Source organism: Dasypus novemcinctus, chromosome 7 (genome assembly GCF_030445035.2).
Source record: "Dasypus novemcinctus isolate mDasNov1 chromosome 7, mDasNov1.1.hap2, whole genome shotgun sequence".
In the NCBI taxonomy this organism is placed as follows: domain Eukaryota; kingdom Metazoa; phylum Chordata; class Mammalia; order Cingulata; family Dasypodidae; genus Dasypus; species Dasypus novemcinctus.
The window spans coordinates 4,724,357-4,750,613 of record NC_080679.1 but is presented as its reverse complement, the minus strand read 5'-3'; the positions used below and the strand labels follow the sequence as shown (position 1 = coordinate 4,750,613).

At 61.7% G+C, this 26,257-nt stretch overlaps 1 protein-coding gene across 4 annotated transcripts in view; it reads right to left on the bottom strand.

Moving 5' to 3' along the window:
• Positions 1-26,257, bottom strand: part of HDAC4 (histone deacetylase 4) — a 325,560-nt gene that overhangs the window by 39,358 nt on the left and 259,945 nt on the right. For all 4 annotated transcript variants that reach the window (XM_058299783.2, XM_058299785.2, XM_058299784.2 and 1 more), the window contains 6 exons: positions 23,280-23,396; positions 23,002-23,200; positions 15,207-15,430; positions 9,052-9,306; positions 5,742-5,928; positions 762-895 (listed from right to left, as the gene is read on the bottom strand). In XM_058299783.2, coding sequence (XP_058155766.1) covers positions 762-895; positions 5,742-5,928; positions 9,052-9,306; positions 15,207-15,430; positions 23,002-23,200; positions 23,280-23,396 — 1,116 coding nt within the window. The remainder of the gene's footprint in view (positions 1-761; positions 896-5,741; positions 5,929-9,051; positions 9,307-15,206; positions 15,431-23,001; positions 23,201-23,279; positions 23,397-26,257) is intronic.

The following is a 26,257-nucleotide window of genomic DNA, read 5'->3' as shown; positions in this document are numbered from 1 at the left end:
GCCGCCTGCCCCCAGGGTGGACCGCTGCCCCTCCCCTGGCGCGCTGCCGGGCCTCCTCACACGGGCACAAGCCCCTGTGGGCGCTCAGACCCCCGTGGCTGCCGGGCTCCAGGCAGGGAGGTGGGGTGAGCGCTGTGTCCTGAGGACGCGGCTGCCTGGGGCAGGGGCTCGGTTGCGTCCTGCCTGCCCCAGCACTCCACGGCCAGGACCGGAGCCCAGCGTGCCTGAGGGCACCTGCGGCAGTTACCAGCGCTGGGGGGCCGGGCACCTCCCAGGAGGGCAGGGCAGGGCAGACGGAGGCCGCTGCGTCCAGGCACCAACTTCAAGCCAAGCCCAGACTCCCGCCAGGCTCGGCCCTGGCCCTGGCCCCAGCCCTCCCGCCTCCCTGGAGCTCGGGTACTGCGAGGCGCCCCAAAGGCGGCAGGGCGCCCCCATGTTCTCGGGGAATGCTCTGAATATTAAAGTAAAGAAACAAGCAGCCAAGAGCCACCCGAAGAGGCCTGGGGGCCGTCCCCGGGCCTGCGAACCCTGCGTGCGGGGGTCAGGGCGACAGGGAGGCCGGAAAGAGGCGAGGGGCCCGGCCACAGCAGGCCGGACAGAGGCCGCGGCATACGCACCCAGGCAGGGCGGCGGCCCTGGGGGCGACAGGCTGCGGGGCCGCCTGGGGCTGCGCCAGCACCTGCCCGGCCCGGCCTGCCGATGGCCCTGAGCCGGGGAGCGGGAGCGGGAGCGGGGCAGGTCCACGCCCGGGGCGGCGTTACCTCGCACTTGCCACGGAGCCCGGTCTCCTGCAGGCGGGACCAGATGCTCTGGATCCTCCCGGCATGCTCGGGGTGGCTGTTGGTGTTCCCGCAGGCGCACTGGTGCTTCAGCATCAGCGTGTCGTACACGAGGCCTGCGGGCGCAGGGCGCGGGGCGTGGGTTGAGGTGGCAGCTGGCCATGCCAGCCAGGCCACCTGCACCCCAGGTCACCCGCACCCCAGGCCCACCTCCCACCACCTGCACCCCAGGCTCAGCAAGCCACCAGCACCCCAGGCCCACCTCTACCCGCACCCCCAGACCCGCCTCCCACCACCCGCACCTCAGGCCCACCTCCCACCACCTGTACCCCAGGCCCAGCAAGCCATCAGCACCCCATGCCACCCCCACCACCCACACCCCCAGGCCCACCTCCCACCACCTGCACCCCCAGGTCCACCCCCTGGAGACGCCTGGAGCCTGGGCACGGCTGCTTGCTCAGAAGCTGCCCTGAGTTGAGGCAGAATGGCCACTTCCCTACAAGTGGAGGCTCCCATCTGGTCAAGACACGTCTTTTAAAAACTGAAAAGTTTGCCAATAGCCACGTGACAACTGAGATTACTTTATGAATCCCAAAAAGAGAAAGATCACGTCTGTAAACGTGTCTGCTCCTCTGGGTGGGACGCTCCTTGACTGCATTAAATGCGGCTGAGGGCTCCTGCTCTCATTACTTGCCAAGTCTCAGGGCTTCTGCCTGGCCTGTGTCAGGGAGGGGAGACCCAGCTGAGTGCCCGTCCCCTTGCTGGGTCTGATACCAACGGACTGAGACAGGCCCAGGATGGGGGAGCTGCCGTGTGCACGAGGACCCCAGTTCTGTCCCCAGCTAAGATGCGAGAAGCCCCAAGAACCAAGCCCTCTGCCGAGAGAAGGACTGTGGGGTTGCTCAGGCAGAGGCCCCGAGAGGCGGGGCCACGGAGCAGCTCAGGGGGCCCCGGTGAGCCCGAGGGGGACTCGCAGGGATGGTGCATCCTGCTTCACCCCCTCCCAGGCAGCGGGTAGCCAGGAGCAGAGTCTAGCGAGGAAGCAGCGCTGATGGGGCCCTGCTCTGGACCTTTTGTGGCCTTGGAAACCTAAGCATCTCCCCCCAGTAAGCCCCCTTTATAAAGCCCGCACCTTTCTGGCATCTTGCACTGGCAGCACTTTGGCACACTAGAATACCCGACTGCTGGGGGCAGAGAGCACAGGCAGAGGAAGGTGAGGTTTGGCGGGGGGCTGGTGGGCCACCCACTCCCAGCCTTGCCCACGGGCAGGACCCACGCGGGGCCCAGGTGCCACGGAAGCAGACGCCGGGAAGGGCAGGCCCACGGCCGTGCGGGCCGCGCCTGGGGCTCTGGGAAGGGTCCTGGTGGACCAGGCGCTCGCCAGGTGCTGCGGGGTTCAAGACCATGAGACCTGGCTGCTCCTTAGAAACCATCAGGCGGGACATGCGCCTGAGCCCACACACGCACCTGAGCCCATACATGCGTGAACATGGAAGGAGAGGCCAAACCGCGTGCTCACCACCCCGTGTGGGCACGTGTACTCTGGCACCGACGGTGCCCGGCCAGGGGTCGCCTCGGGGGGCTGCAGCCATGAGACCGCCCTCGGAGGGGAAGACCCCGCAGGCGGGAGAGACCCCAACGGAGCAGGGCAGCCGGGGTCAGCATCCCAGGCTGAAGATGGGGGCTGCTGTGAGGAGGGAAACGGGTCTGTCCGGGGCGAGGCTTGAGAAGGGGGCAGGGGGCTCTGAGACACTTCCCCCACGGCTTGGCCCAGGGCCCCGCGCCCCTCTTCCACGGACCCTCTGCCTGCCTGACCTGTTGCTGTGAAGGGATGGGCTGGGGGTCTCCACCCCGGGGTGACACCTGCTGGGAGGGCCCCCGCTGTCCCCACCGTGACACTCTCTGTGCTCCTAGGGCGGTGGACACCCTGGCAGGCAGGTTGTGGCCGTGTGCTCATTCAGGTTGAGCAGGTGGGCACTACGGAAGGAGCAGGGGCTCCCGAGGCAACACCCTGGGCCAGCCAACTGGTAGTCCAAGTCACCCATCACAGGACGTGCTCGAGTGACAAGGAAACAGCACCATCTCCCGCTCAGCCCCTCGTGAGGCGGGCTAGTAGGAGTCAGCCCCTGTCACCTGAAGAATCCTGGGGGCACTAGCAAGACTGAGTTCAAGGGTACAGGACTTAAAAGAACAAGGAAAGAGACAGATGAGAGGCAAGTTTTGGGGAAGTGCACAACTAGCACACTAAGGCGTGTGGCCAAGAGGATGCATTTGAGTTTTTAACAGCAAAACTGTAAGACATACACTGTAAAAATTATACACACACATGCATGTACATGAATAAACAACCCAACTGCCCATCAGTACACAAGTGATAGTCTCCCCACCCAGTGGGGGCCGAGCACTGGCTTGGGGCTAAAGGGAGGACACTCCACGGGTGCCCTTCCAGGTGGGCGGATGCACAGGCACAAAGAGGTCACGGTGGTCTGCGTGGCTGATCAGGGCAGTCAGCCAGGATGCTGTGCAGCTGAGAGGTGTAAACAAAGAGCCACACCTCTGCACAGAGGGAAGACACCATGATGGTGTGAAATGTGTGTCCCAGAAGGTGGTATGAAGCCGTGTGCCCCAGGAGGTGGTGCGAAGCCATGACTCCACAAGGTGGTGTGAAGCTATGTGCCCCAGAAGGTGGTGTGCAGCTGTGTAATCCAGGAGGTGGTGTGAAGCCATGGGCCCTCGAGAAGGTAGTGTGAAGTCATGTGACTCCACAAGGTGGTGTGAAGCTGTGTGCCCCAGGAAGTGGTGTGAAGCTGTGTATCCAGGAGGTGGTATGAAGCCGTGTGCCCTTCAGAAGGTGGTGTGAAGCTGCGTGTACTCTAGAAAGTGGTGTGAAGCCATGTGCTCCAGAAGGTGGTGTGAAGCCATGTGTAATCCAGAAGGTGGTGTGAAGCTATGTAATCCAGAAAGTGGTATGAAGCTGTGTGCCCCAGAAGGCAGTGTGAAGCTGTGTGCCCCAGGAGGTAGTGTGAAGCTGTGTATACCCCAGAAGGTGGTGTGAAGCCATGTGTACCCCTGAAAAACAGGCTCTTAGAGTCAACCCTCTCCTGTGGGCATGGACCAGGGTAAGCAGGACCTTGGGGTGAGGCCACCGCTTCATGAAGGGGTGGTACCCCTCAATCCGGGTGGGTCTTAATCTCAAGTCCTTTAAAAGAGAAAGAAATTCATAGAGAGAAAGCAAGCAAGCCCCGGAAGCAAAAAGCTGGACTCAGCAGAGTCCACAGGAGGGGCCGGCAGATGTGCCCTGTGCCTTGCTGTGGGGCAGAGGAGCCAGGACTGCCAGCAGCCATGGTCTGAAATGGAGCATCGCCTTGACGATGCCTTATTGGGACATTTTTCTCTGTCAAAACTGTAAGCTAATAAATTCCCATTGCTTAAGCTAAACCATTTTATGGTATTTGCTTAATTGGCCAAAGAAACTGAAATGCCACCCGAGGTAGAGGGTGACGTAGGAGAGAGAAAAGCACATTTGAGCACCATACCACCATTTTTGTAAAGTAAATGCCACCCGCGTCTGTCTGTGTGTAGAAGGAAACCTAGAAGATTTACATCAAAATGCTGGCAGTGGCTCCCTGGGAAGAGTGGGATTGCGGAAGCTTTTACTTCCTGTCTCTATCTTTTAGTTTGTTTTGTTTGCTTTATAAGTGTGCGCTCTTTCATAAATTGAGAAATAAAACAAAGTAGAATGAAACTAAGGGCATGAATGAAATAAGAACTGCTGGTGGGGCCTTCCTAGGGACCTCAGGCTGACATTGAGATGGCCTTTGACCTTCAGTGCTAGGCACACTTTTGGGGCAGAATTGTGGCAGCTGGAGCCAGGCTCTCCACATCTTTAAGAACATTCACTTCAATAAACGACCCTCTACATTCTGGAAAGGGCCACTGGACTGATTTGGTTTGTGACCCTTTACAGTTCCCTGGTTTTCTTTCTGAAAAGCAACAATTTAGTTTCTGAATGACTGCCACTTAACTTTTTCTCTGAATCTGAATAGTCCTTCTAAGACCTTAAAAAGAGAACCTAATCTTCAATGTACAAAACAATAAGATGAGTCATAAGATGCGAAAAGACGGCGCCAGTCTGTACTCAGGTAACTTTTCTTGACCTGTCATTACAAAGAAACAGTAACCCCAAGAGGCTTAAGAGCCATCCGCTGGTGCCCCCAGGCAACTCCCCCTGCCCATCCATGCCTTCCTCCTTAGTGCTGGGCAGCTCGGGCGAGGGGGCCTCAGGCTGGCCAGTGCTCCTCAGCTGGGTGGGCCCCTGCCCATCCACTGGGCCCTTGTTTCTGCCTCTGGGAGGTGCCCTCTACCCAAATGTAAATGTGCTGCCAGCAGATTCTTGTGTGGCCCGAGTGGAGAGAGGCGGAGGGGAGGGGTAGGTGGTGGGGAGGGGAGGCGGTGGGGAGGGGTAGGCGGTGGGGAGGGGCAGCGGAGGAGGGTGGCGACAGCACGGGTGGAGCAGGGTCCCTTGCACCCAGGACCCAGGGACGAAGAAAGACAGGAAGGCTCCCTAAGCTCCGCCTATCATTTTTGTTTGTACGTAAGTTCCTGGTCCTCAGGTCACTGGCCCCGCCTCGACCTCAGGTCCAGGAGAGGAAGAGAAGAGCACGTGCCCAGGCACTGCTGCGTGGCACAAAGGCCGCCCCGCCCCTGTGCCTCGCTGGTATGCGAGGTAGGCTGCTCTCTGTAGGAGACGAGTCTCCGGGCTTTTGACCCCAAGACAGACCCAAGCACCGGGGGTGGAGTGAGCCCCCGGGGTCCAGCACTGCCCCGGCTCCCGGCCTCAGCCAGGTGCAGCGCTCCTCCGCTGCTGCGCTCAGCCGGGCCCCGGGCGCCTCCGGACCGTGCAGCCCTGGGCCTGGCCCCGCATGCGCCCCCGCGCGCCCATCACGGCGAGGCCGCCGGTACCTGTGGTGAACCTCGGCTTCGCGGGCGGCTCCTGCACGGACATAGGGAAGGTGGCCGACGCCGGGGAGGACTGCGCCCGCGACAGGGGCCGGTGGCTGCCGAACGACACGGGGATGCCAGCCGCCTCCATCGACGCCTGGTAGTTCCTCAGCTGGTGGATCCGCTGCTGCTCCAGCAGGAGGGCTTGCTGCAGGGGACAGGTCAGCGGTCACGGGAGAGTCATGGCGGGGTCAGGGGTCAGGGCAGGCCCATCACAGGGCACCCCAGAGCCACGCCCACGCCAGAACACTGGCCCTTGGCTCTGGGGCTGCCGGGTGCCTGCGAGGGGCCCTGCCCAGCCGCCTGGCCCGCTCCACGCTGCTCCGTTGAGGGGCTTCCTCCAAGGGGGCAGTGGACACACCTGCTCCCTGTACCGGGCCCAGGTGGGGTCACAGCAGGGACCCTGCCTCCAAGGACGCCACGTGCCGCCGGGAAGACGGACCTTAACGGGGTTCTTGAGCAAACCCAAACTGCGCGACAGCACTCCTGAGTCCTGAGTCAGGATTTAACAGGAAGGCCTGCGCCAGGTCGGGCATCCGGGGGGCTTCTTGGAGGAGGGGTGGGATCTGGAGGAGCAGGGCAGCCAGGACGAGGGCGCAGGCCTGGGAAGCGTGCAGGCAGGACCTGGGCCTCAGGGCCCACGGGACCAGGAGCTCAGGCTGCAATGTCGCGAGCTGGAGCCAGTGGGCAGGGTCGACGCGGGGAGCCCGCCTGGCCCGGGGCCCACCAGCAGCACGCGGTGTGCGGGGCAGGGGGCGGAAGCGCAAGCCCTAAGCCTAGCTCACTTCAACTGCCGCCTCTCGGCACTCTCCAGCCCCAGGCTAGGCGGAAAGAGCTGGCGGACAGAGAAACAGCCCCTTGGTCCCGGGGCTCGAGGCCAGGCTCGGGAGCCAGGCAACCAGGTGGGCTCGCCCCGTGGCCCCAGCCAGAAGTGCCAGGGGAAAGACAGGGCAATAAGGGAAACAAATGCTTCCACAACAGCTCGGTTCCCAAGTGCAGGCTCTCGGGAGGGCACCGCGCGGCGGCCTCAGGCGTGGGCACTGAACGCCAGGCTGCACGTGGTACCATGGCCCGTGCTCAGCAGGGACGAGGACTGCTGGCGCGGCCACGGAGGGCGGGCAGTGCGAACGGCTCGCTGCTCTCTGCTGGGGCCCAGATCAAGGGAGGAAGATGCAGAGCAAGTTTCGGGAGGGCTGATGTATGGCACCTTCCGGAATGCCGCAGAGGCAGGTGGGAGAGAGGGGCCTGGCCAGGGCCAGGGCGAGGAGGAAGGCAGAGGCTGTGTAGCGTGGGCCCCTGGGCAGGGCTGGAGGCTGGGGGCCTGGCCGGGCAGGACCCACGGGTCCAGGTACCTGACCCTGGGGCGGGGGGCGGGGGGAGTGGCAGGCTGCAGAGGAGCCAAGCCTTCTTCCCTAGGTGCCCCGACGGCGTGGCGGGCAGTGGGCCATGCCCCACCCTCCGTGCCTACAGAGCCACCTTGTCCAGGACTCAGGTCTCATGGACACTTTGCACTTGGGAAGATGAAGCCCATGGGGGTCCAGTTACTGGATGACCAGCGGGGGCTCGGCAGGAGCTGGGGACAGGCCGGAGCCCGGGAGAGCGCCTCTCTGTGCAGACTCCAGACCTGCGCCGTGAACAGAGCGGCACTAGGAGTGTCAGGCCACCTCCTTCCAGGAGAGCCCAGGTCAGGCAAGGGCACCGCGGCACCAAGGCCACCCTGCTCCGGAGTCGGCCACCCTGCTCTGGAGTCCACTGCTCTGGAGTCCCCTGCCCTGCTCTGGAGTGGCCGCCCTCCACCCTCGCACCCAGCTTAGTGAGAACCTAGAAGTCAACTGTAACTCTCCTGATACAAGCAGTTTAAAAAAGGGGGGTGCTGCGTCTTACGTTCACCTCTGCCAAAGGCTAAACAAAGCACTAAGATTCACTGGGGTACAATTCATTTATCGTTCTTAAAAAAAGGCAGAAAATGACTATTTTAAGTAACTTTTTCATGCTTGGAACACAAGGCTAATTTGCCAAGAACTGAGGATGGCTGTGCCTTCTACCAGACACCAGTCCTAACAATCACCCCGTGAATACCCTGCGCTCTCCACTCAGTGTGACAGCAGCGTTTAGTGATGATCTAGCGAGGACGAGGTGGCTTCCTACAGCTCCTCTCGAGGCCGGGCGTGGCACAGGAGATGGTGCCCCGGGCCTCATCGGGATATGCCAATAGGTACGTGCCACTCAGGGTCCCAGGAGTCCGTGGAAGGCTGCCGGGGTCTAGAAACGTGGGTCTATAGCGGGCCAGTGGGAAAGACCGGCCGCCTGTGGAAGACAAGCAGGAAGAGGGGGCCTGCTGGCGAGAGCAGCCTGGGGGGGCAGCGCGGTCTGTGTCTGAGCAGATGGTCCCAAGGAGCACGAGACGGGAGCCAGGGGCCTCGGCGACGGCCCTCCTGAGGGCTGAGCACAGGCCTGCTTTGGGTCAGCGCCCTCGGAGGCGAGCACCGACGTGGAGGCGAGCACCGACGTGGAGGTGGGCACGCAAGGCAACGCTGCCCATTTCCCAGGGCCCTCCCATCCATCTTTAGCAGGGTCACATGCCTGGACAGTCACTGAGCAAGTCCAGGGAGAAGGGAGTGGGACGGGCAGGGGCCCCTGACCCTGGATCGAGCTGCCGCTGCCCGAGGAGGCGTCGGATCCCGCCCCTCAGCCCCCTCGGCTCGTTCCTGCCGCGCAGCTGCCAGCGGCGTCCTGGCGCCCGGGGCTTCTAGGACAGGGTTTCCTGCTGGCACCTGCCGACCCGGGGCCTCTCCTCTCACTGTAAACTATTAAGGTGTTCGTCCGAGTTATGCCTCTGGCTCTCCTGAGCTCGGCTGGGGTGGCCACTGCTCTGGGAGCTGCCAGCTCTGAGTAGCCACGTGGTGCCGCTGGCACCACGGGACCCATGGGGAGCTGGAGCCTCACCCGCTCCCTCTCAGGTCAGCTAACGATCAGCGCCCTCCCACCACCCTCGGCGGTTATGCCGCGTTCTCCCACCCTGGATTTTGTGTTAATCTGCAGGCTGCACACCTGCAAGGAAAACCACCTGCAGGGCACAGGCGCTCGAGTTGGGCAGGAGGACAGGTGAGGAAGCTGCACGGGGACCAGCGCCCGCACCCGTTGGGCATGGCCAGTGGGGGACAGAGGTCCCACCGCGTCTGCCCCCCTCCCCGGGCACGCCTGGCAGGAGGCAGGCCCAGAGGCCGCTGTGGGGCCCGCCGCCCGGCCCGAGCCCCTGCCGCAGGCGCACCTGCCGGAAGAGCAGCTCCTGCTCCGTGGCCTGGCGCGGGCCCAGCTCCCCCTCTCGCAGGGGCTCCGCCACCTCCTCGTCGCTCTCGACGGGCTCCTGCTTGACCTGCACGCCCAGCGCGTGCGCCTCCTTCTGCCCGGGGAGCCGGTCCAGGTAGGGCTCATCCAGGAGCGCCTGGTGCTCGCGCAGCTCCTCCTCCGTCTCCTCGGGGTGGCTCTCGGGCTGCCGCGTGGGCTCGCTGGCTTTGGGCATCATCTGCGGAGGCAGAGCGGGCGGAGGGGCCAGTCATGCGCGCTCGCTTTGGAAAGCAAGGGGGGAGGACGCAGCCGGTGGTGGGCTTACCCCTCCCAGGCTGCTGGGTCGGGAAAAGAGATGGCCTGGTGCTCTGCGCCCATTTATTATGCTCCCACTGTGTGCATGCACAGAGGAGGGCAAGTCATGGGTGTCCCAATCCCAGGTGGCACAGGCCAGGGTGGGGCACGGTCTGCGTGCCCCCTGCTCAGGCGAAGCTCTTGGAAGAAACGTCCTGGGCCACTGCTCAAGACGCCACCTCGGCCTCCCACTGGCCCAGCGGCCAGCGCGCAGCCATGGCACCTGGTGCCAGCCCCGACGGACGCCTGGTGCTCCTCTACTGGCCTTGCGGCCGATAGCCGGTCCTCTGGCGCCTCCTCCCAACCTGCGCACCGTGCCCGCCAACCCCCGGGCCCTCCTTGGCTCACCGCCGTCTCTGGGGCACCCTTGCCCCTTCTGAAGATTTTGAGAACCAACGGCTTCAAAGCCGGGTGGCCGGCCGGACCTCCCTCCATCTTGACCCGAGGCCTGCCTGGCGATGACATGTCGCTGCCATGCTGCTTGGGACGGCGTCCTCCACAGCCCGCCCTCCTCTGGGACTCGCAGCTGATGGGACCCCCGCTCCGACGTCCCCAGTAGCCCAGCCTGGCCCACATACTGTAAAAGCCCCAATGCCTCTGCGGTTCGCCCCACGGCTCCAGCAGCACCTCCGCACCCCCGGCTGCCTCTCTTGCCCAGTGGGCACCACGGCCCTGCAGCCAGGTGAGGGGGGCGCCCATCCCAAGCCCTGCACGGCTCCCCTGCCCTCCTGAAGCCACGCACGGGCTCCCCCAGGATCCTGCTCACCCCAGCCCCTCCCACCCCCATCAGCCACATCGCCCGCTCAGCGCTGCGCCACTCGCCTGCCCCTTGTGCTCTGCACTTGGGGCTCCCTTGACGAGCTCCCGCCCCGGCCCCTGCGCTCTCTTCCAGCACCCTCGTCCTTCAGGTTCCGCTGAGTTCTGCCTCTCCCGGGAAGGCTACTTTGGCCTTCCAAATGGGGGTCAGGGCGTCCTCTCGAGGCCTCGTGCCACGCGGCTTGAAAGCACCACGTACCGTGGGTCCTGCCTACAGCCCGGGACCCGCGAGAGGCCAGGGACTGTCTGACCCACCAACTCGGCACACGGTTAGTGGCCTTAGATTTTTTTAAGAGGACAGGGCAGGTGGGACAGGGACTTGCTCATTCCTGGAGGAGCCCGAAGCTTCTAGAAGCGTGCCTCTGCAGGAGGCCGGCCGCCCAGCCCAGTGGTGAGATGAGGGGCCAGCCCAGGCCACAACTGTAGGGTGGGAGGACGGAGGGCGATGGGAGGCGGTGCAGAGGGTGGCACCTGTGGTCCAGGCTCGGGGCTGCCACCCTCGTGCCTGGGGCTCAGGAGAGGGACAGACCCGGGGGAGGGCGTGAAGACAGATGGAGGACAAAGGCTGAGAGGAGGGAGAGCAGAGAGACGGGGACATGCCACGCGGGCTCCCCATGCAGCTTAGAACCTGGCTGAACCAGGGAGGGCCTGGAGGCCCTGCTCAGAGCCCAGGCCCACGAGCGCTCTGCGGCCTGCGGGCTGTGGAAAGGCGCCCCACGCCCTCGTCTGAGGAGCTGGCGGGGCAGGCGCCCTTGGGGCCTCCCGTGGCAGGGGCAGGCTCCACCGTGAGGGAACTGTTCCTGGATGGCAAGAGACCCAGATGGTGGCAGACGGCCAGAGACAGAGGACTGACAGATGACAAGTGACAGACAGACGAGGGGTGGACGGATGGATTGTGAGAGATACAAACGACAAGCAGACTGACAGGGATAGAGGACTGACAGACGACAGGTGACAGGTGACGGATGGACGGATTGTGAGAGATACAGACAGATGATCGGGAAGACAGGGAGCCAGGCCTGCCTGTAGACCGCGGCTCCCTCCTCCTGCGGGTGAGCTGTAGCCGCCGGGCACGCCCAGTGCCCGCGTGAAGCCGGCTCCCGGCAAGGGCTGCCTCTGACTGCACTCGGGCACCCGCCACCCCTGGCAGCTCTGGCATTGTTACATTTAACGACTCAGTCTACCACGTGGCACATGCAAACGTCCCCAGTGGTTCCCTAACATTGTTCAAAGTCCCTTTAAGACGCAATTCGGGGTGACTAAGGAGCGGGCCGGCGTTCAGGTGAGGAGCCGTCACGTCTCCTTTAACCTGCAGCAGCTCCCGGGGGCTCTGGCGAGTTTTTGCCTCTGTGAGGTTGTGCTTGTTGAAGGGTCCAGCCAGTTGTTACATAAAACGTGCCCCGGTGGGGACAAGTGACCATTTCCTCCCGAGCCATCCAGCAGGTCAAACTGCGTCTGTCTGGCGTGGTGCGTGCCGAGGGGCTGCCCGCAGGGTGTGGGCGAAGCTGCCAGCCCAGCGTCCAGGGGCTCTCCTTCCCGTGACTGATGCCGGGGGCTTCAGGGCTGAACTTGGAGGGCCTCTGCCCAGGTCGGCCGCGGTCCTCTTAACTTCATGCTCTCAGGGAGCCCCCCGAAGCCTGCTATCCTCTGAGGGTGCTGGGTGGGAGGCGCTGGGTGGTCAGAAGAGAGGAGCGGCTGGCACGGCAGGGTGCGCAGAGGGGACCTGCCGAGTGGGACAGCTGCACAACCCTGCTCCCACCACCCCAGCTCCCGCGGGAGACGGGGGACGCTGTGGCATTCTGGACTTCCCTGAGGGCATCGCCATGGGAGCAGGGCCACCGCGCGGGCCCATGGCAGGCGCTCCAGCTCCACTGACGCAGGCAGCTTGTGCGAGCAGCCTCCTGGGGCTAGGGCCTCGCCGCAGGACCTGTCTTTCTTCTCCCTCTTCCCTTTGAAATCCAGCTTTGCTTTTCACTAGCGAGGCTGTGGGCTCTGGCGACGAGCAGAGCTGGCTTCAGATGGCGGCATTCACGCAGGGGACTGGGACAGTGAAAGCGCTGGCAGCGAAACAGCGGCAGTGCTGACCAACAAGTCTTCCCACGGCCTTTTGGACATTCAAGGACCCTTCTCACCAGTTAACAAATGCACCTCCCTATCTGGAACAAGAAATTTTTTAAAAGACTAGCGTTCAGGCCAAGCCAACTTGTAAACATCTCAGTATTTAAAGCCTGGGACACACTCGAGGTTGGACCACCCAAATAAACGAGTCCGCATTTTCATACTCAAAACGGGAACGAAAGTTAAGAGGAAACACACCCAACGCCCAGGGATGCGGGCCAAGCCTGGAGCTCCGCGGGGTCCAGATGACCGGGCGGTGCTCAGAAACCCCGCGAGGACTGACGTCCAAGCCGCACCACCTCAACCACAAGGCCCTGCCACGCAGACGCCCCAGCTCTTTGCTTCTCACGGAAGGCCCTGCCTCGGTGCACGTCACCACCACACGCAGACCAGGCCGCCCTGCGGTCACACCCGACGCCCAGCCGATGCAGACCGGGGCTCTGTGGCCACAGTGCAACGCTCCCCTCCTCTGTGCAAGGCACGGATTTTCCAGAATGTTCCCCCACCCTGCAAACCGTGACCGAGCGCTGCTGCCTGAAAGGCTGCACTCTAGTGTGCGCGGACAAGCTCCTGGGCGGCCCTGGCTCCGGCACGGCAACCCCTGGCCCCTTGGCCTGGGGTGGTCTCTCGGCTATAGGGTCAGTGCATGTGGCTGCCGTGGTGAGTCACCACCCCTGGGCAGAGGCTGTGTCCCACGGCGCTGGAGGCTGGTCTGAATTAAGTTGGGGGCCGTGCTCCCTTGGGGGCCCAGGGGCTCTGTCTCGCCTCCTCCAGCTCCTGGGGCCGTGCGGCTTGGCCTTGCCCGCTGCTGCGTGGCCTCCTCTTCTCATCTTTGGTGCCTCTTCTCATCTTAGGATGCCAGGCGCACTGGACGAGGGCCCGCCCCAAAGCATGCCCATCTGCCAAGGCCCTACAACAAACAAGGCCACGTCCTGGGGAGGACATGGACGTGTCTTCTTGGGGACGTGAGTCAGACCCTCCCAGCCGTGGGCCTCGGGGACAGGTGCGGGCTAGGGAGGGGCTGGGGAGATGGGCACCGGCCCGGGGGCTGAGGCGGAGCCGGAGGAGCAGGAAGCCGAGCAGGCACAGCTGCAGCCCCAGAGCGGGCGGGGCGGAGCCTCTCGGCCAGGAAGGGCGGCTGACATGCGGCCATCCGTCTGTCCGCTCTCCCAGGCACCCGAGGAACACTGGGAAGCATCAGTGACTCATTTGTTGCCCTGAGTCCATCTTGTGGCAAAATGCAGGGAGACTCCGCAGCTGCCAGGTCGTTCCTTCCGCAGGCCGCCCGCCAACGGGGGTTCCGCTCCCTCAAGCTTGGCCTCTCAGACAGGGACACGCGCGTCCACAATCTGTGCCGGCTGCGGAGGCAAGTGTGAGGGTTTCGGCGGCACTGGGAGTAAAGACTCTTGACAGTGCCTCACCTGTGGCCAGACGATGGCCGGGCCGAAGGAGCTGGGGCTGCCAGCCGCTCCCGAAGGCCGCGCTGAGGCCGCGGGGGCTGAGAGGGGCCTGGGCTCGGTCTCTGCCGGGTCGGGGTGGGAGCCGGTGACGAGCAGGTGGAGCGCAGAGCTGAGCGTGGCGGGGACGAGGGAAGGCAGCGACGGGCTTCCACGCCGACCAAGACCTAACAAGGAATCACGCATCGCCAGAGCTGCAAGTTCTTGAAAAGGCTCCTTCGGAAAATCGCCACCAAAGCTGCCTTCCACCGTATCCTCTCGCTTTCATAGCGACTTTATTGAGGTGTTACTCACGCACCATAGAAGTTGCCCTTTTAAAGCGCACGACCCAGCAGGTCACGGCCCGCGGAGCTGTGCGGCCGCCACCTGCTCCGCGTCCAGCTTCCTCACCTCCTCAGCCCTGCCGGCCGGCCCCTGGCAGCCGTGCACTTTCTGGCTCCTCGGAGGTGCCGATTCTGGATATTCCGTATCAACGGAGGAGACGAGTTGCAGCCTTCGGAGCCTGGCTTCCCTCACCCGGCACCTCACCAGGCTCAGCGGGCGGCGGTCCTTTCTTCCGGGCTGTGGCTGAATCACTGCTCATCTGGCTGGACCCCTGCCACTCTCTGCTTGGCCTCAGGGGGCACCTGGGGGGTTACCCTTGTGGGGAGTGTGAGTGACGCTGCTCTGAGCGCTTGGACAGGTGTGTCGTCTCGTGGAACGGACGGCTGGGTCACACGGCCAGTCTCTGTGTGGCCTGCCGAGGGGCTGCCAGCTGCGTTCGGGGCTCCTCCTTCCACGGAGATGCTGCCAAGCCCTTGTCTGGACAAGCAGCACCAGGAGGCCCCTTCTGACACCTTCCTCCTGGCATCACACCTGAGCACCTGTGAAGACGGTGCAGGCGTGGACACCTCCAAGCCGGCCTGGCTCAGAACCTCCTTTGATGCTTCATGAACAAGTTGGCAACTGCGAGTCCCGGCGACCTGGAAAACGGGCCTTCGGGGCTCCATGCTAGTGGAAAGGGGTGCTTCCTGCTGCGTCCACTTGACCAGGACAGACTTTGGGACAGACCTTGGGGCTCCACACTAGTGGAAAGGGTGCTTCCTGCTGCACCCGGGACAGACCTGGTCAGTGTCCTTCTAAGAAATCCCCGGGCCAAGCAGCCACTGGACAGAACCACGTGCGTGCTGGCACCATTGCTCCTGCGCTGCCTGGGCCTGACCCGGGCTGCAAGCCTGCCCAGTACCCGGGCCTGGGGCAGCACTACCTCCTGCCCCTTCACCTGCGCTAACTTGGCGCTGTGCCAGCGCCGTGCCCCTGCGGCTTCCTGGCCTCTCTAGGTTAGGAGGGGCTGGTGCTGGAGGGAGGCGGCATGGAAACCTGGGCACCCTGCCACACCGTGTTCGCAACCTACCTTGTTGAGGTGCAGCTGCTGCTGCTGGAACTGCTGCTTGTGCTTCTCCAGGAACTGCTGGTGCTGCTGCTGGATGACCAGGTGCTGCAGCGCCTGTGCGTTCTGGGGCAGGGGGGCCGACTGGGTCCGCCCCAGCGGGCGGTGCTGCCGCAGCTTGTGGATGGATGGGGACACACGGTCGGCCCCGACCAGAGGCTGCGTGTGCAGAGGCAGCGCGCCCAGGCCTGGAAGACACGAGCGGGGCGGTGGCAGAGGAAGGGGCAGTGGGGCGGGGTGGAGGGCTGCTCAGTCACAGGGGAGGCAGCGGGGGCCCACCTGCAGCCCCTTCTCCCTGGGCTCCTGAGGGGCCCCTGCTCTCCTGGAGGCCTGAGGCTGCCGCAACGGCTCCGGGCGCGGGAACTCGGGGTTGGGGTTTCTAGAGCTCCGACCTGGAGGTCACCGTCTGCTGGAAGGCAGCTCGGCAGGGTCATCTGGGCCAGGCCCCAGGAGCAGGCTTGCCTGCGCCAGGAGCGGCCCCACTACAAGGGCCCTCAAAGGCGTGCGACCTGAACAGCTCTGTGGGGCTGGGCGGGCGCTACTCTGCACTGAGGACGGCATGGCAGCTCTGGGGGTCTCTGGGGTGCCCCAGAAGAACATCGAGACGGGGGTTCCCTGACTGCCGCAGAAGGGACAGAGTGGGAAAATATGTCCTTGGGGTTCCAGTCCCCGGGCCCTTTGCAGGGCACTGCCCTATGTGCCCAGGGGGCACGGACGCTCCCGAGGGCCCCGGTGCTCCGACAGCCTGGCTTTCCGAGGCGGCTCTGCTGGCCGCCAGGGCACAGAGCACCAGCTTTACCATGCCTTGCTGGCTGGGGGGTGAAATGAGACCCCCTCTCCTGATAGGAGAGGACCCTGCTTTAATTGGCATTTGCATCTTCTTTTAAAACACAATCTATCCATGAAAATGACTTCATGTGAACTCAGCGGTCAAATGTTTTTCCTCCTCTATGCCCTTCATCCACCTGCATTTTGCTCCTTTACAAATTGTTAGCTGAGGTAGTTGGCCGTTTTTCCACGGTTCTGGGGGAAAGGCGTCGAGCAAGACCCCTTCCCACGAGTCGAGGGTGGGCCTGGCAGCCCGAGGGGATGAGCCTGAGCAGCGGCAGACACTGGAAGGAACGCTGCCTGGGTGGACGCAGCAGGTCCTGGCGGCCCTGGGGGCCGCTCTTGTCACCTGTGCACCCCTTGTGGGCTCCAGAAGCCCCTCTGTTCTGAGACATCGGTCCCCACGATGCACGGGACGCTGTGGCCGGGAGCCCCACACCTGCTGCGACAGCCACCGCAGGGGGCTGGCCCGGGGCTGCTCCCGCCCCTGCTCTCCCTGGGACCTGAGCTCAGGGGACCCGAGGCAGCTGTGAGGCTCTAATGCTGGGTGGTGCCTCGGCAGCGCCCGGGCACTACGAGGTCCCATGCCTTTCCTGTCCTCGGCGGGTGCGACCTCTAAAACAAAACCGATGTGCTGTGCAAGTAGGGAGAGCGCGCAGGAGAGAAGACTCCCCGCTAGGAAACGGTGCCCTGCTCCCTCTTCAAAATGCGCATCGACGTCAGCTCCCTAAAGCCCCACCACGCTTCAGCCAACCCCACAGTTCTCTGAAGGAGAAGTTGCCCTAATAGTACCAGCTACCACTTCAAAGTAAAGCCTCGAAACTAGAATCAACTTCCCCAGAAGAAATGTAACAATCCTCAGAGGGACCTCGGCGCTCATCCACGTTGACCTGGGGCAGGGGCTCTTAACCGGGGGCCCTGGACCCCCACAGGGCCCGTGGAAATATTTCAGGGGGCCCGTGAGCTTGGGTTTTAAAAGATCAACCTCTAATCGTCACCTCCTCTGGCCGCCCCTGGAAGTCGGCATTTCCTTCACTTAAGAACGTGTGCCGCGAAGTACAGGAACGTTCGTTTCATACCACGTTACAAGACGTGAGGCTGCGATCTCGAGAAACCACTTGGGTTCACCACACTTTGGAACGCCGGCAGCTGTTGGACCCACCGCTGGTTGGGAGCCCCTGCTCTGCGCCGCTGCGCCGAGGCGGGGCCTGCAGTGAGCACCTGCCTGGCAGGGGCTGGGGGAGGTTCGCAGCCCTGCGGGGGGGGCCTGTGGCGCAAAGCCCACCCGCTACTGCGGAGACCCCTCCTCAGGACACGGGCGCGGCCGGCGGCGGCTCCCGGGCTCATGTGGCGAGCACACGGCGTGAGGGCCGGAGGGCGGCCTGCGCCAGGCCTGACATGCCACAGAGACGGGTCTGGGCCCCGGGGGGCGACGTGCTAACTCCACAGAGGTTCGGAGTCCGGGCTTGACAAAGGAGCCTCGGTTACAGACGCACAAGCCTGACTGTGACCTCCGACCCCACCCTCCTGGGCAGGAGCGGTTTCCAGACCACCAGCCTTCACCCCAAGGGGCACCCCTGGGGACACTGTGGGCAGGGACGAAGGGGCTGGACGTCAGGCCGCAGCCTCTCAGGGGCCCCTGCCCCCACCGGGTGGCCTGGGACGTGAAGGTCCCCGCGGGCCGATGCCCGGCGGCTCCACCCCTGCCGCCCGTGGGCGCCGCCCCAGCTCGCCCCCCCACTGTCCCAGGGCCGACGAGGGACGGGCCGAAGGGTCAGTGTGCTGCTGGGAGGAACTTCCCGGGCCCTCAGCAGACGCGAGACGAGCCCTCAGCCCCAGGTCAGGAGAGAATTGGGCGGTGGACACCACGTGGTTCAGGTACGCATCGCGGACACTTTTCAGCATAAATCCCCAGTACTTTAGAACAGCTTCTGGGGAGGAAATGGTGAAAAAAGCCCAAGAAAAAAAGGCAACAATACAAATTTTGGACTGATAAGTATCTTGTTCTTATGTTTTTAAGGGATAACACTGCGTGTCAAATTGCTACTATCTCATTTCCACTGGCTAAGTTTAAAAGAGCAGTATGACTGCTGTGAAGTACCAATAAAAACACACGAGAAGATACAGCCTCTGCTGTGACACGTAAACTTGGAGTGGGAATTGCAGATATCTGTTTAAAATGGAAGGGGACACGGGGTTTTGAACCACATGTAAGGGCGTGAAGACTGCTGGGGGGTGGTGTCCAGAAGGACGGCCACTGGTCAACAAGGCTTCCGAGCGCCTGAAAAGCGGCCAGCACGATGGGTGAAAGCCATTTTACCTTGTTTTAATTTTAATTACTGAACAGCCACAGGGGCCAGTGGCCCTGTATGGCCAGCACAGGACTCAGTGATGACGCCGTGGCTCCCAGGGGGCTGGAGAGCCGGAGGCCTCGGCTGAGCAGGCGCCCAGTGGGCAGGGTGAGCATGGCGCTCCTGGGGCACGGGCCGAGGTAGGGACGCCACCGTGGCTTACACAGCGGAGGAGAGAAACACACACGTTCTCATCCGTAGAGAGGTCTAAAGGAACGCGCTGAGTGGATGTCTCGGCTTTTTGATCTTCTGAGACCCAGATACAAAAACAGGGCTCTCGAGGCGGCGGGAGGTGCCCAGCCGGCCCCGCTCAACACCCACCTGTGTGTCCCGTGGTGTGGGGCCACCTGCTGACATGCGCATCTCTGGGGAAGGACGCCACAGCCCCCGTCTTAGGGCCACGCTGCGTGTCCTGGGCCGGGGCTCGCTGGGGGGGGGCCGTGCCTTCCTCCAGCAGCCAGGGTGACCCAGCTGCCCGCAGCAGCGGCGGGAGCCAGAGCAGGGACTGAAGGCTCCTCCCAGGGGTGGGTGCGGGCTGGGCATGCTCCGCACCGTCGCCCTCACCGGCGCCTAGGCCAGCACTCCCCGGGCTGGGCGGGCCACCTGCTGGGGCCCCCTGGCACCCTGAGCAGCCCCTCCGTCCTCGGGGGCGGGCGCAGCCCTGGGCTGGTGGAGGAGACTGTGTGTGCGCTCCACAGCTCTCGCTCCCCGTGGCGGGACAGAGCGCGGGCGCGCACTGCGCTCCGGCGGCTTCCGGGGCACCCCAGGGCCTGCTGCGCGCTCTGGAATTCACTCAGCAATCCAGACTTGGAGTCTGACTGTGCCCAGTGCTAACGGATGGGCCTGCAAACACAGCGTCACTAAGACGCACCCCGCGAGATGTGGGGGTGAAAAAAGGAGGTGAAAAGCGGGAGCGTGCTAGCGGTCCAGCCCCGCCCTGCGAGGCGTCCCTCCCGGCCTGACTCCAACTCGGCGTGGGGGAGTTCACGCGAGACGAGCAACCTCCGCCCAAGCCCGTGAAAACCCGCTCGCTCCCTCCCAGGGCCCTCCTGCTGCGGTGAAATTCTTCCCGAGCCTCAGGTGAGAACTGAGCCAGACACGAGGCAGGTCGGCACAGGGGCTGTCAGCCTGGCTGCACAGGGGATGTGGGGAGCTGGCAAGCCTCTGGCAGCCTCTGGGAGGCCTCCCAGTGGGACGGGACGCCGGGGACAGGCCAAGGGCAGCTCCAGGACAGCAGCTCGCAAGTCACGCCAAGTCATGCCAAGACACGTCAAAACATGTGTCATGCTGAGACACGCCAAGTCACGCAGAGACACACAAATCACGCCAAGTCACGTGAGTCACGCAGAGACACATGAGTCACACCGAGACATGCCCCGCCCCACTGGGGACTTGTCTTTGGGAGACAGTGGTCGCCTCCTCAGTGAGTGCAGCGGCTGTGGGACAGACGGACTCACGTCCACACGAGCAGGCTCGCACTGCCTGCACCATCCTCACGAGGCAACGCCCACGCCTCCCCCCTCTCCCTGGGTGCCACCCCGTGTGGCGGCCGCTGCACTGCAGAGGCTACGGGCGGGCGCAGGCCTGCCAGGCCACGGCTGTGCACTGTGCTGCTGTAGCAGCTCAGAGCTCTGTGCAGACAACGTCTTCCTTGTTTGCAAAATGGCAGCCTGCGCTCCAGTCCTGCTGTGGCAGGCCTCACAGGTGGACTGTGGGCCCAGGAGATGTGCTCAGGGCTTGACCCCAGAACCCAAGAGAGGGCCCTTCTTTGGAAACAGGAATGCGACAGGTGGAGCTAGTAGTCAAGATGGGGGCACGTGGAGCAGGGCGACATCCTCCAATACGACCTTGGAAGAGGACACGGAGACACGCACGAGGGCAGGGTGCCGGGCGACGACGGGGGCAGGAAACCCCGTGGACCGCCAGGTCCAGGTGGGAGGCGCGGGGCGGAAACACCCACGGGCTCGAGGGAGCTGCCAGCCCTGCGCTGAGCTGCGAGATAACCACTTCCTGCTGTTGGGAGCCCCCAGAGGGCAAAGCAGCTGCTCAGAGACACAGTCCCTGGGACCATCACAGCACTCTGCCCTTCCCAGGAAGAGGTTCTAGAAAAGAAGCACTTTGTATGGGGCCACTCATGGGGTAGCGCATGAGCTCAGGCCTCCACGAACCCCTGCGACGGCGTCTCGGGGGCTCGTGGGGTGGAGCCCAGGGGAAGCTGCCGTGCTCGCCACAGGCCTCCTACTCTCCCGGGGCCTCTGCTGCCTTCGCCCGCGAGGGCGCGGGTCCAGCGCTAACCTTCGCACACCGAGGTGTGGGGAGAAACCACCAGCACACCGCCCGCAAGCCTTCCCCGTCATGGCCGGACACCAGGACAGCTCGGGAGCCTGACCCCAGGCTCTGACGTGTCCCTCCCCGGTGAACACAGCAGGGGGCTGGAGCGAGGGAGGACTGCAGCCTTGTCGGAACTGCAGGAGCCTGTGGGAGACGGAGGCGCACACTGAAGCAGCAGGTGCAGCAGGCCGAGGCGGCAGGTGCGGCCAGTCCCCGCAGGGGCAGCGGGAGGAGCCGACGGCCAGCCACCTCGGGGCGGGCACGGCTGGGCTCGTTGAAGCGAAAGGGCCTTGAGGAAGGGCATCCGCTCCGTAACTCGGGGCAGTGGCCTGGCAGCAGGCGGCGAGGGCCAGCCCGCCGGCACACGGGCGGAGCAGAGGGCACCTGGCCCGAGAGCGGGCCTCGTTTCTGTGCCGAGGGCTGGGCCCTGCTCTGCTCTGGGCGGCCCCGGCCATGGGGCACGTGGGGCGCTGTGCCAGGGCTGCGGAGCAGAGTTGTACTTTGCGCCTTTGTTTCAATGTAACTGCCCCTTGGGAGTCAGGGCTCCCACATCGGGCAGCACAGCCGCCAACGATGGAAAAGTCTTGAGGCTCGGCAGGGAGAGCACGGGGGTCAGCGGGAGGCCAGCATCCGGGACTTTGTCCACAGGAGAAGTGGGACCAGGCCCTGGGATGCTGGGAAGAACCTGCGGGTGCCGGCTGGGAGCGGGGGAAGTGAAGGGCAGGAGAACACCCAAGCACGGAGACAGACCCCAAGGCGCACCGACCAGAACCTGGACCAACGGCCCTGAGGGCTCCCTGGGGCCGGGCGCCAGCGTGGACCCAAGCAGCCCAGGACACGCTATAAAGGTCTTCTCACCCCACTGCAGATGGGGAAACTGAGGCACAGGAGAACATGATCCGGGGCCGAGCTGCCTGGGCCCTGCCTTCCTCCCAGACCAAGGGCTGCGGCTTGTGCCATCGTGGAAGTCGGGGTGACGGCTGTGTTAGCTGCCGGGTGGGGGGCAGTGGCCACCCTCCCCACCTCTGCCAGGGGCAGCGATTTTACTCTCAGCATCTTGGGAAGCCAGCAGACACCCTCCAAAGACCCCATGAGGAAGGTCACCCCCAAGCAAAGACGGCTTCCGTGCCGACCACTCCGAGGCTGCGGGCATCCCAGCAGCAGGACCCCGGAGACGCTGCTGCTGAGGGCACGGCCTGAATCAGGAGGCTGAAGCCCCAAGTCAGAGCCCGCCCCAGGGGACAGCGAGGACGTTGCCGCAGCGGAGGACGGTGGCACCATGTCTGCCACGTGTGGGAAGGCGCAGGGCCTTGCTGGCACGCGGAGGGCAGACCTGCAGGCTGCAAACCCGAGGCAGCAGGCGCTCGCTGTCTAAACCAGCCCACTGTGGGCGTCCGTCCCAGCAGTTCCGGCAAACTGAGACCCGAGTGGGGAGAAGCTGGCCCGCATGTGCCTGCAGTTCAACACCGTTTGCTGGGCCTCACCACGGAGGGAGCCCTCTGCGTCAAATCCAGCCCAGACGGCGACGAGAGTGCAGGCGTGCTCCTGCCCGGCCTGGCGTGGCGACTCGAACTAGCTGAGTACTCAGAGATGAGCCCAAACAGCACAACAAAGCCCCAAGACCACACGGCCCGGCCAAACCACAGCGAAGCCCCCCGTGCCAGCCCTGCCAAGGTGTACCTGTACACACCTTTTGATGAGTTAACGTCAGAACATTCAGAACAGGTACACAGCGCGGAGGCTAATTTAGCTTTTAATTCTGAACAAATAAATATGGTTTCCAGGAAGCCAAACACAAATTCAGGATTGTGCACAGAGATAAAACGGTCTAAAGAATGGAACTCTTCCTCCATCAACAGCCAATGCCACGAGTTCTGCCATCCCTGAAATAACACTTTTTGACTGCTGTCGCCCTTTAGTAAAACTAAAATTCCCAATTCTTCCCCGAATTACATTTTTCTAAATATAGCCACCCCTCACAGACAGTGCAGTTTCTTTTTTCGATGCTGCTGCCAACAACTTGACTATTCCCCCGTCAATTCCCCATGTCTGTTTTATGTTCAACATAATCCAAACCAACATGCAAATTAGGAGGGCCAGAAATCCTTTCCCCGAGAGTTCAGCAAAGGGTCTAAGTGGCCTCCCCTTCCAGGCTGTCCCCCTCGCCTGGCAGGTTAGCGCCGTGGAGGCTGCAGGTGCGTGTGGGAGGGCTGGCCCTCCTTCCCGCCCTCGAGCCCGGCCAAGCTCACCTGTGACCAAGGGCGCCTGCGCGGCCGGCTGCTCCAGGAGGACCATGTGCTGCAGGAGGGGGCTGTGCGCCGCTCCGCCGTCCCGCTCCAGGGGCGCGGTGCTCAGGTAGGGGGCGAGGTGGGTGCCGGGGAACAGGGAGAGCCGCTGCTGGAGGGCCGGGAGCGCCAGCCGCTCGGCTTCCTGCTGGCCCGCTGTCCCCTGGGGAGGCACAGCCCGTGAGCCAAGGCCTGAGGGCGGGGACGGCCACCCCAGGCCACGGAGCGCGAGGCCTACTCACCGCGGGCGGGCCGGCGGCAGGGAGCCCTAAGGTGATGTTGGGCAGGGAAGGCGAAGTGTAGAGGGGCAGAGGGGCCACCGAGCCTTCACGGGCCGCGAGTCTGTGCGCCAAACTGGCCTGCAGGTGGAGAACAAAGGGAAGAGAAAGTCAACCGTGGCCAAACAGAGGGGGGAGAGAAACGCCCAAACACACACACTTAAGGGCACAGGGTGCTGCGTTGTGGACATCCTAGCACACAGGCAGATCTGACCAACTGTAGCACACGTGGGAGCGTAACATCTCAGCACACGCCCCGCACAGAGGAGCTGCTTCAAAATGCTGGATTCGCAATCCACCAAGCTCGGGCGTGATTTTACTTGAATTTCTTATTCGTCATGAAAGTACCAGAAGTTGTTCTAGAATATATTCTTGGAATTGGGAATGTCTTTCCAAACATGATATCTAAGGCAGAAACCAAAGAGGCAAATATTTGAAAAAAACCTCCCCAAACAGAAAAGGTAAGCAGCATGAAAACAATCTGGGTAACGCACATGGGGGAGAGGTGACGATACAAAGAGCTCTCAAACTGACGGCAGTTAAAATTGAGAAAAGCACACAGCAAAGGCATGTGACAAATGGGGACAAAAACTCCTGGAAGAAAGATTCACCATCAGTGGAAACCTAAAAACTTATCTAAAATCTACCGAATAGGCAGAGACTTATAAAAACTGATAGTACCACCTTGGTTCAAACAAACACAGAAGCACATTCTTGGGAGGATGACAAACTGGTGGGCGCTTTCTCAAGACAGTCTGGCAACCCATGTCGAAAGCTTTCAAACCTGATCTAACTCTGACCCTCAACTCCACTTTTGGGAATTCATCTTAGGGAAACTCTACAGAACTCACCTTAGATACACACAAGGCCATAGGTCCAGGATGGTGGATGGTTAAACAAATGAAGGTGTGCTGAGCCACCAGGACACTCGGGGGACCGGGAAAAACCTTGTCAATGATTCCTTGGAAACTTGTTTATGACAGATCATTAAGTCTGAAATTCTACTTACAGAATCATATGTTTGAATGCCAAGAATAAGGACTAAAAGGACAGCCAGAAAGGGCTGGAGGTGGCAGTCCCTGAGGACAGGAACTGCAGTGATATTTACTTTTTTTTTTTGCATCTAGACTCGACCTTGTTGTATCTTTCACACAGTAAACCCTCAGTATATATGTGCAGAAGGAATAAATAAATAAACGAAGGACAGATGAACCCACGACAGTGAATGAAGCCTTAGCTAATAGGGTTTTGGCAGAGAGAATGCTGGTGAACAGAAAGCAACGCTAATAATGGAAGACATGAATTGATTTCTCCTAGCTCTTCTCATAGTGCATGATATAATTAAGGATGAGAAGAACATAACTGCGGTAAAATTTCATTTCCAAGAAATGAATTCAGAAGCTGAATGTTAGTAAACAACAGAACACCGTCTGCAGCCCTGGCTAGGTGGTGGAGGGCAGAGTGAGCAGGGAGTGATTACAATCTTGTGGCTTATGTTTGCATATTCTATATCCCGCACAATTCCTTAGGCACAGATCTTATCCAGTGTCATATTTCAGAGTCACCTGGAAACACATACCATACCTCCCACAAACATTTATCTGCACACCGAGAGGGCAAAACAGAGAGAGACAGTTTTCATTTCTTATGAGGAAACAGTACATCTTGTCCCAGAGAATTTCCTCCTACTACCTTTAGGTAGTGCATGTTAATTGCACAGTAAGGATTAAAGGGCTGCTGGGAAGACAAAAGTTGACAATTTTCCTAGACCACATTCTTTTTTGGGGGTCAAAAGTAAAAGCAATTATCAGCAAGTTATCCATTAGAAAAGAAGATAAGAGAATGGCAAGTGAAGCATGACTCTACGGTATTATAATTATCTGGAAACAAAACACATAGACAATTTAAATGTCTACAAAGTTCTAATTTCCTCCTTAAAAATCAACACTAACGTTCACTGTATTTGGAAAGAAAGCAGCCTTTTGACAATTACTTGGTCAGGTCAATTTGCCCATGTGAAGGGGAAGCGTGGGCTGTGGTTTTGCCCTCCGTGGGCAGAGCCTGGGGGAAGCTGCCCCGGGGCAGGAGCCCGTTCTGGGACCCAACCGCCCCTGCCATGGCCAGGGGCCTCCTGCGGGGGCCTGAGGTCAGAGCGCGTGGACGGCCGTGGATGACGGTGTTTGAGACCAGCAGAGGACACCGTGCAGGGCACGTGCAGACCGCCTCGGCCTAGCACGATACACGTCTGGTGTAGGGCATGAGCTGCACTCTACAGCTCCTGGGGATCCTTTTCATGTGTTCTATTAATTTACAGAAGTTTAGTTTACAGAAAGTGAGATTTGTAAAGCTTAAATGCATAATTTAAATCTGTGCCACGTAATCTAACAGAAATAACGCATCCCTATAATGTTAACTGTTAAGCAGATAACTGCCCATGTGCAATAAAAATAAGTCTCTATGACCGTGCTCAACAAGATATAACTAGCAGGAAGTAATTTCTAGGCCAAATTCTAAGGCTAAGTAAAGGTAGAGCTCAGATATGACCTCGGTCTTTCAGAAAAGGGCTGTTAAAACTTTCAGTAATCTAAGTAAGTACTCAAACTGGTAGGATGAAAAGCAGGATATTAGTCAAAAGGGGTGCTGATGCAAAGTACCAGACTCTGCTGGCTTTTATAAAGGGTATTGATTTGGGGCTTACAGTCACAAGGCCCTCAAGAGTCCAACTCGAGGTACCGTAAGAGGTACTTTCTCACCAAAGTCATTTGCCATGTGTTGAGCAAGATGGCGGGCAACGTCTGTGAGGGTTCAGGCGCCCTCTTCCTTGTAAGGCTCGTGGTCCCTGCTTCTTCTGACCTCAACTGTCGGCTGGGATAAGGCTCATCTCTCAGGGCTTCTCAGCTGCTCTGTTCTCTTTAGTGCAAACACTCAGGCTCATCTCTCTC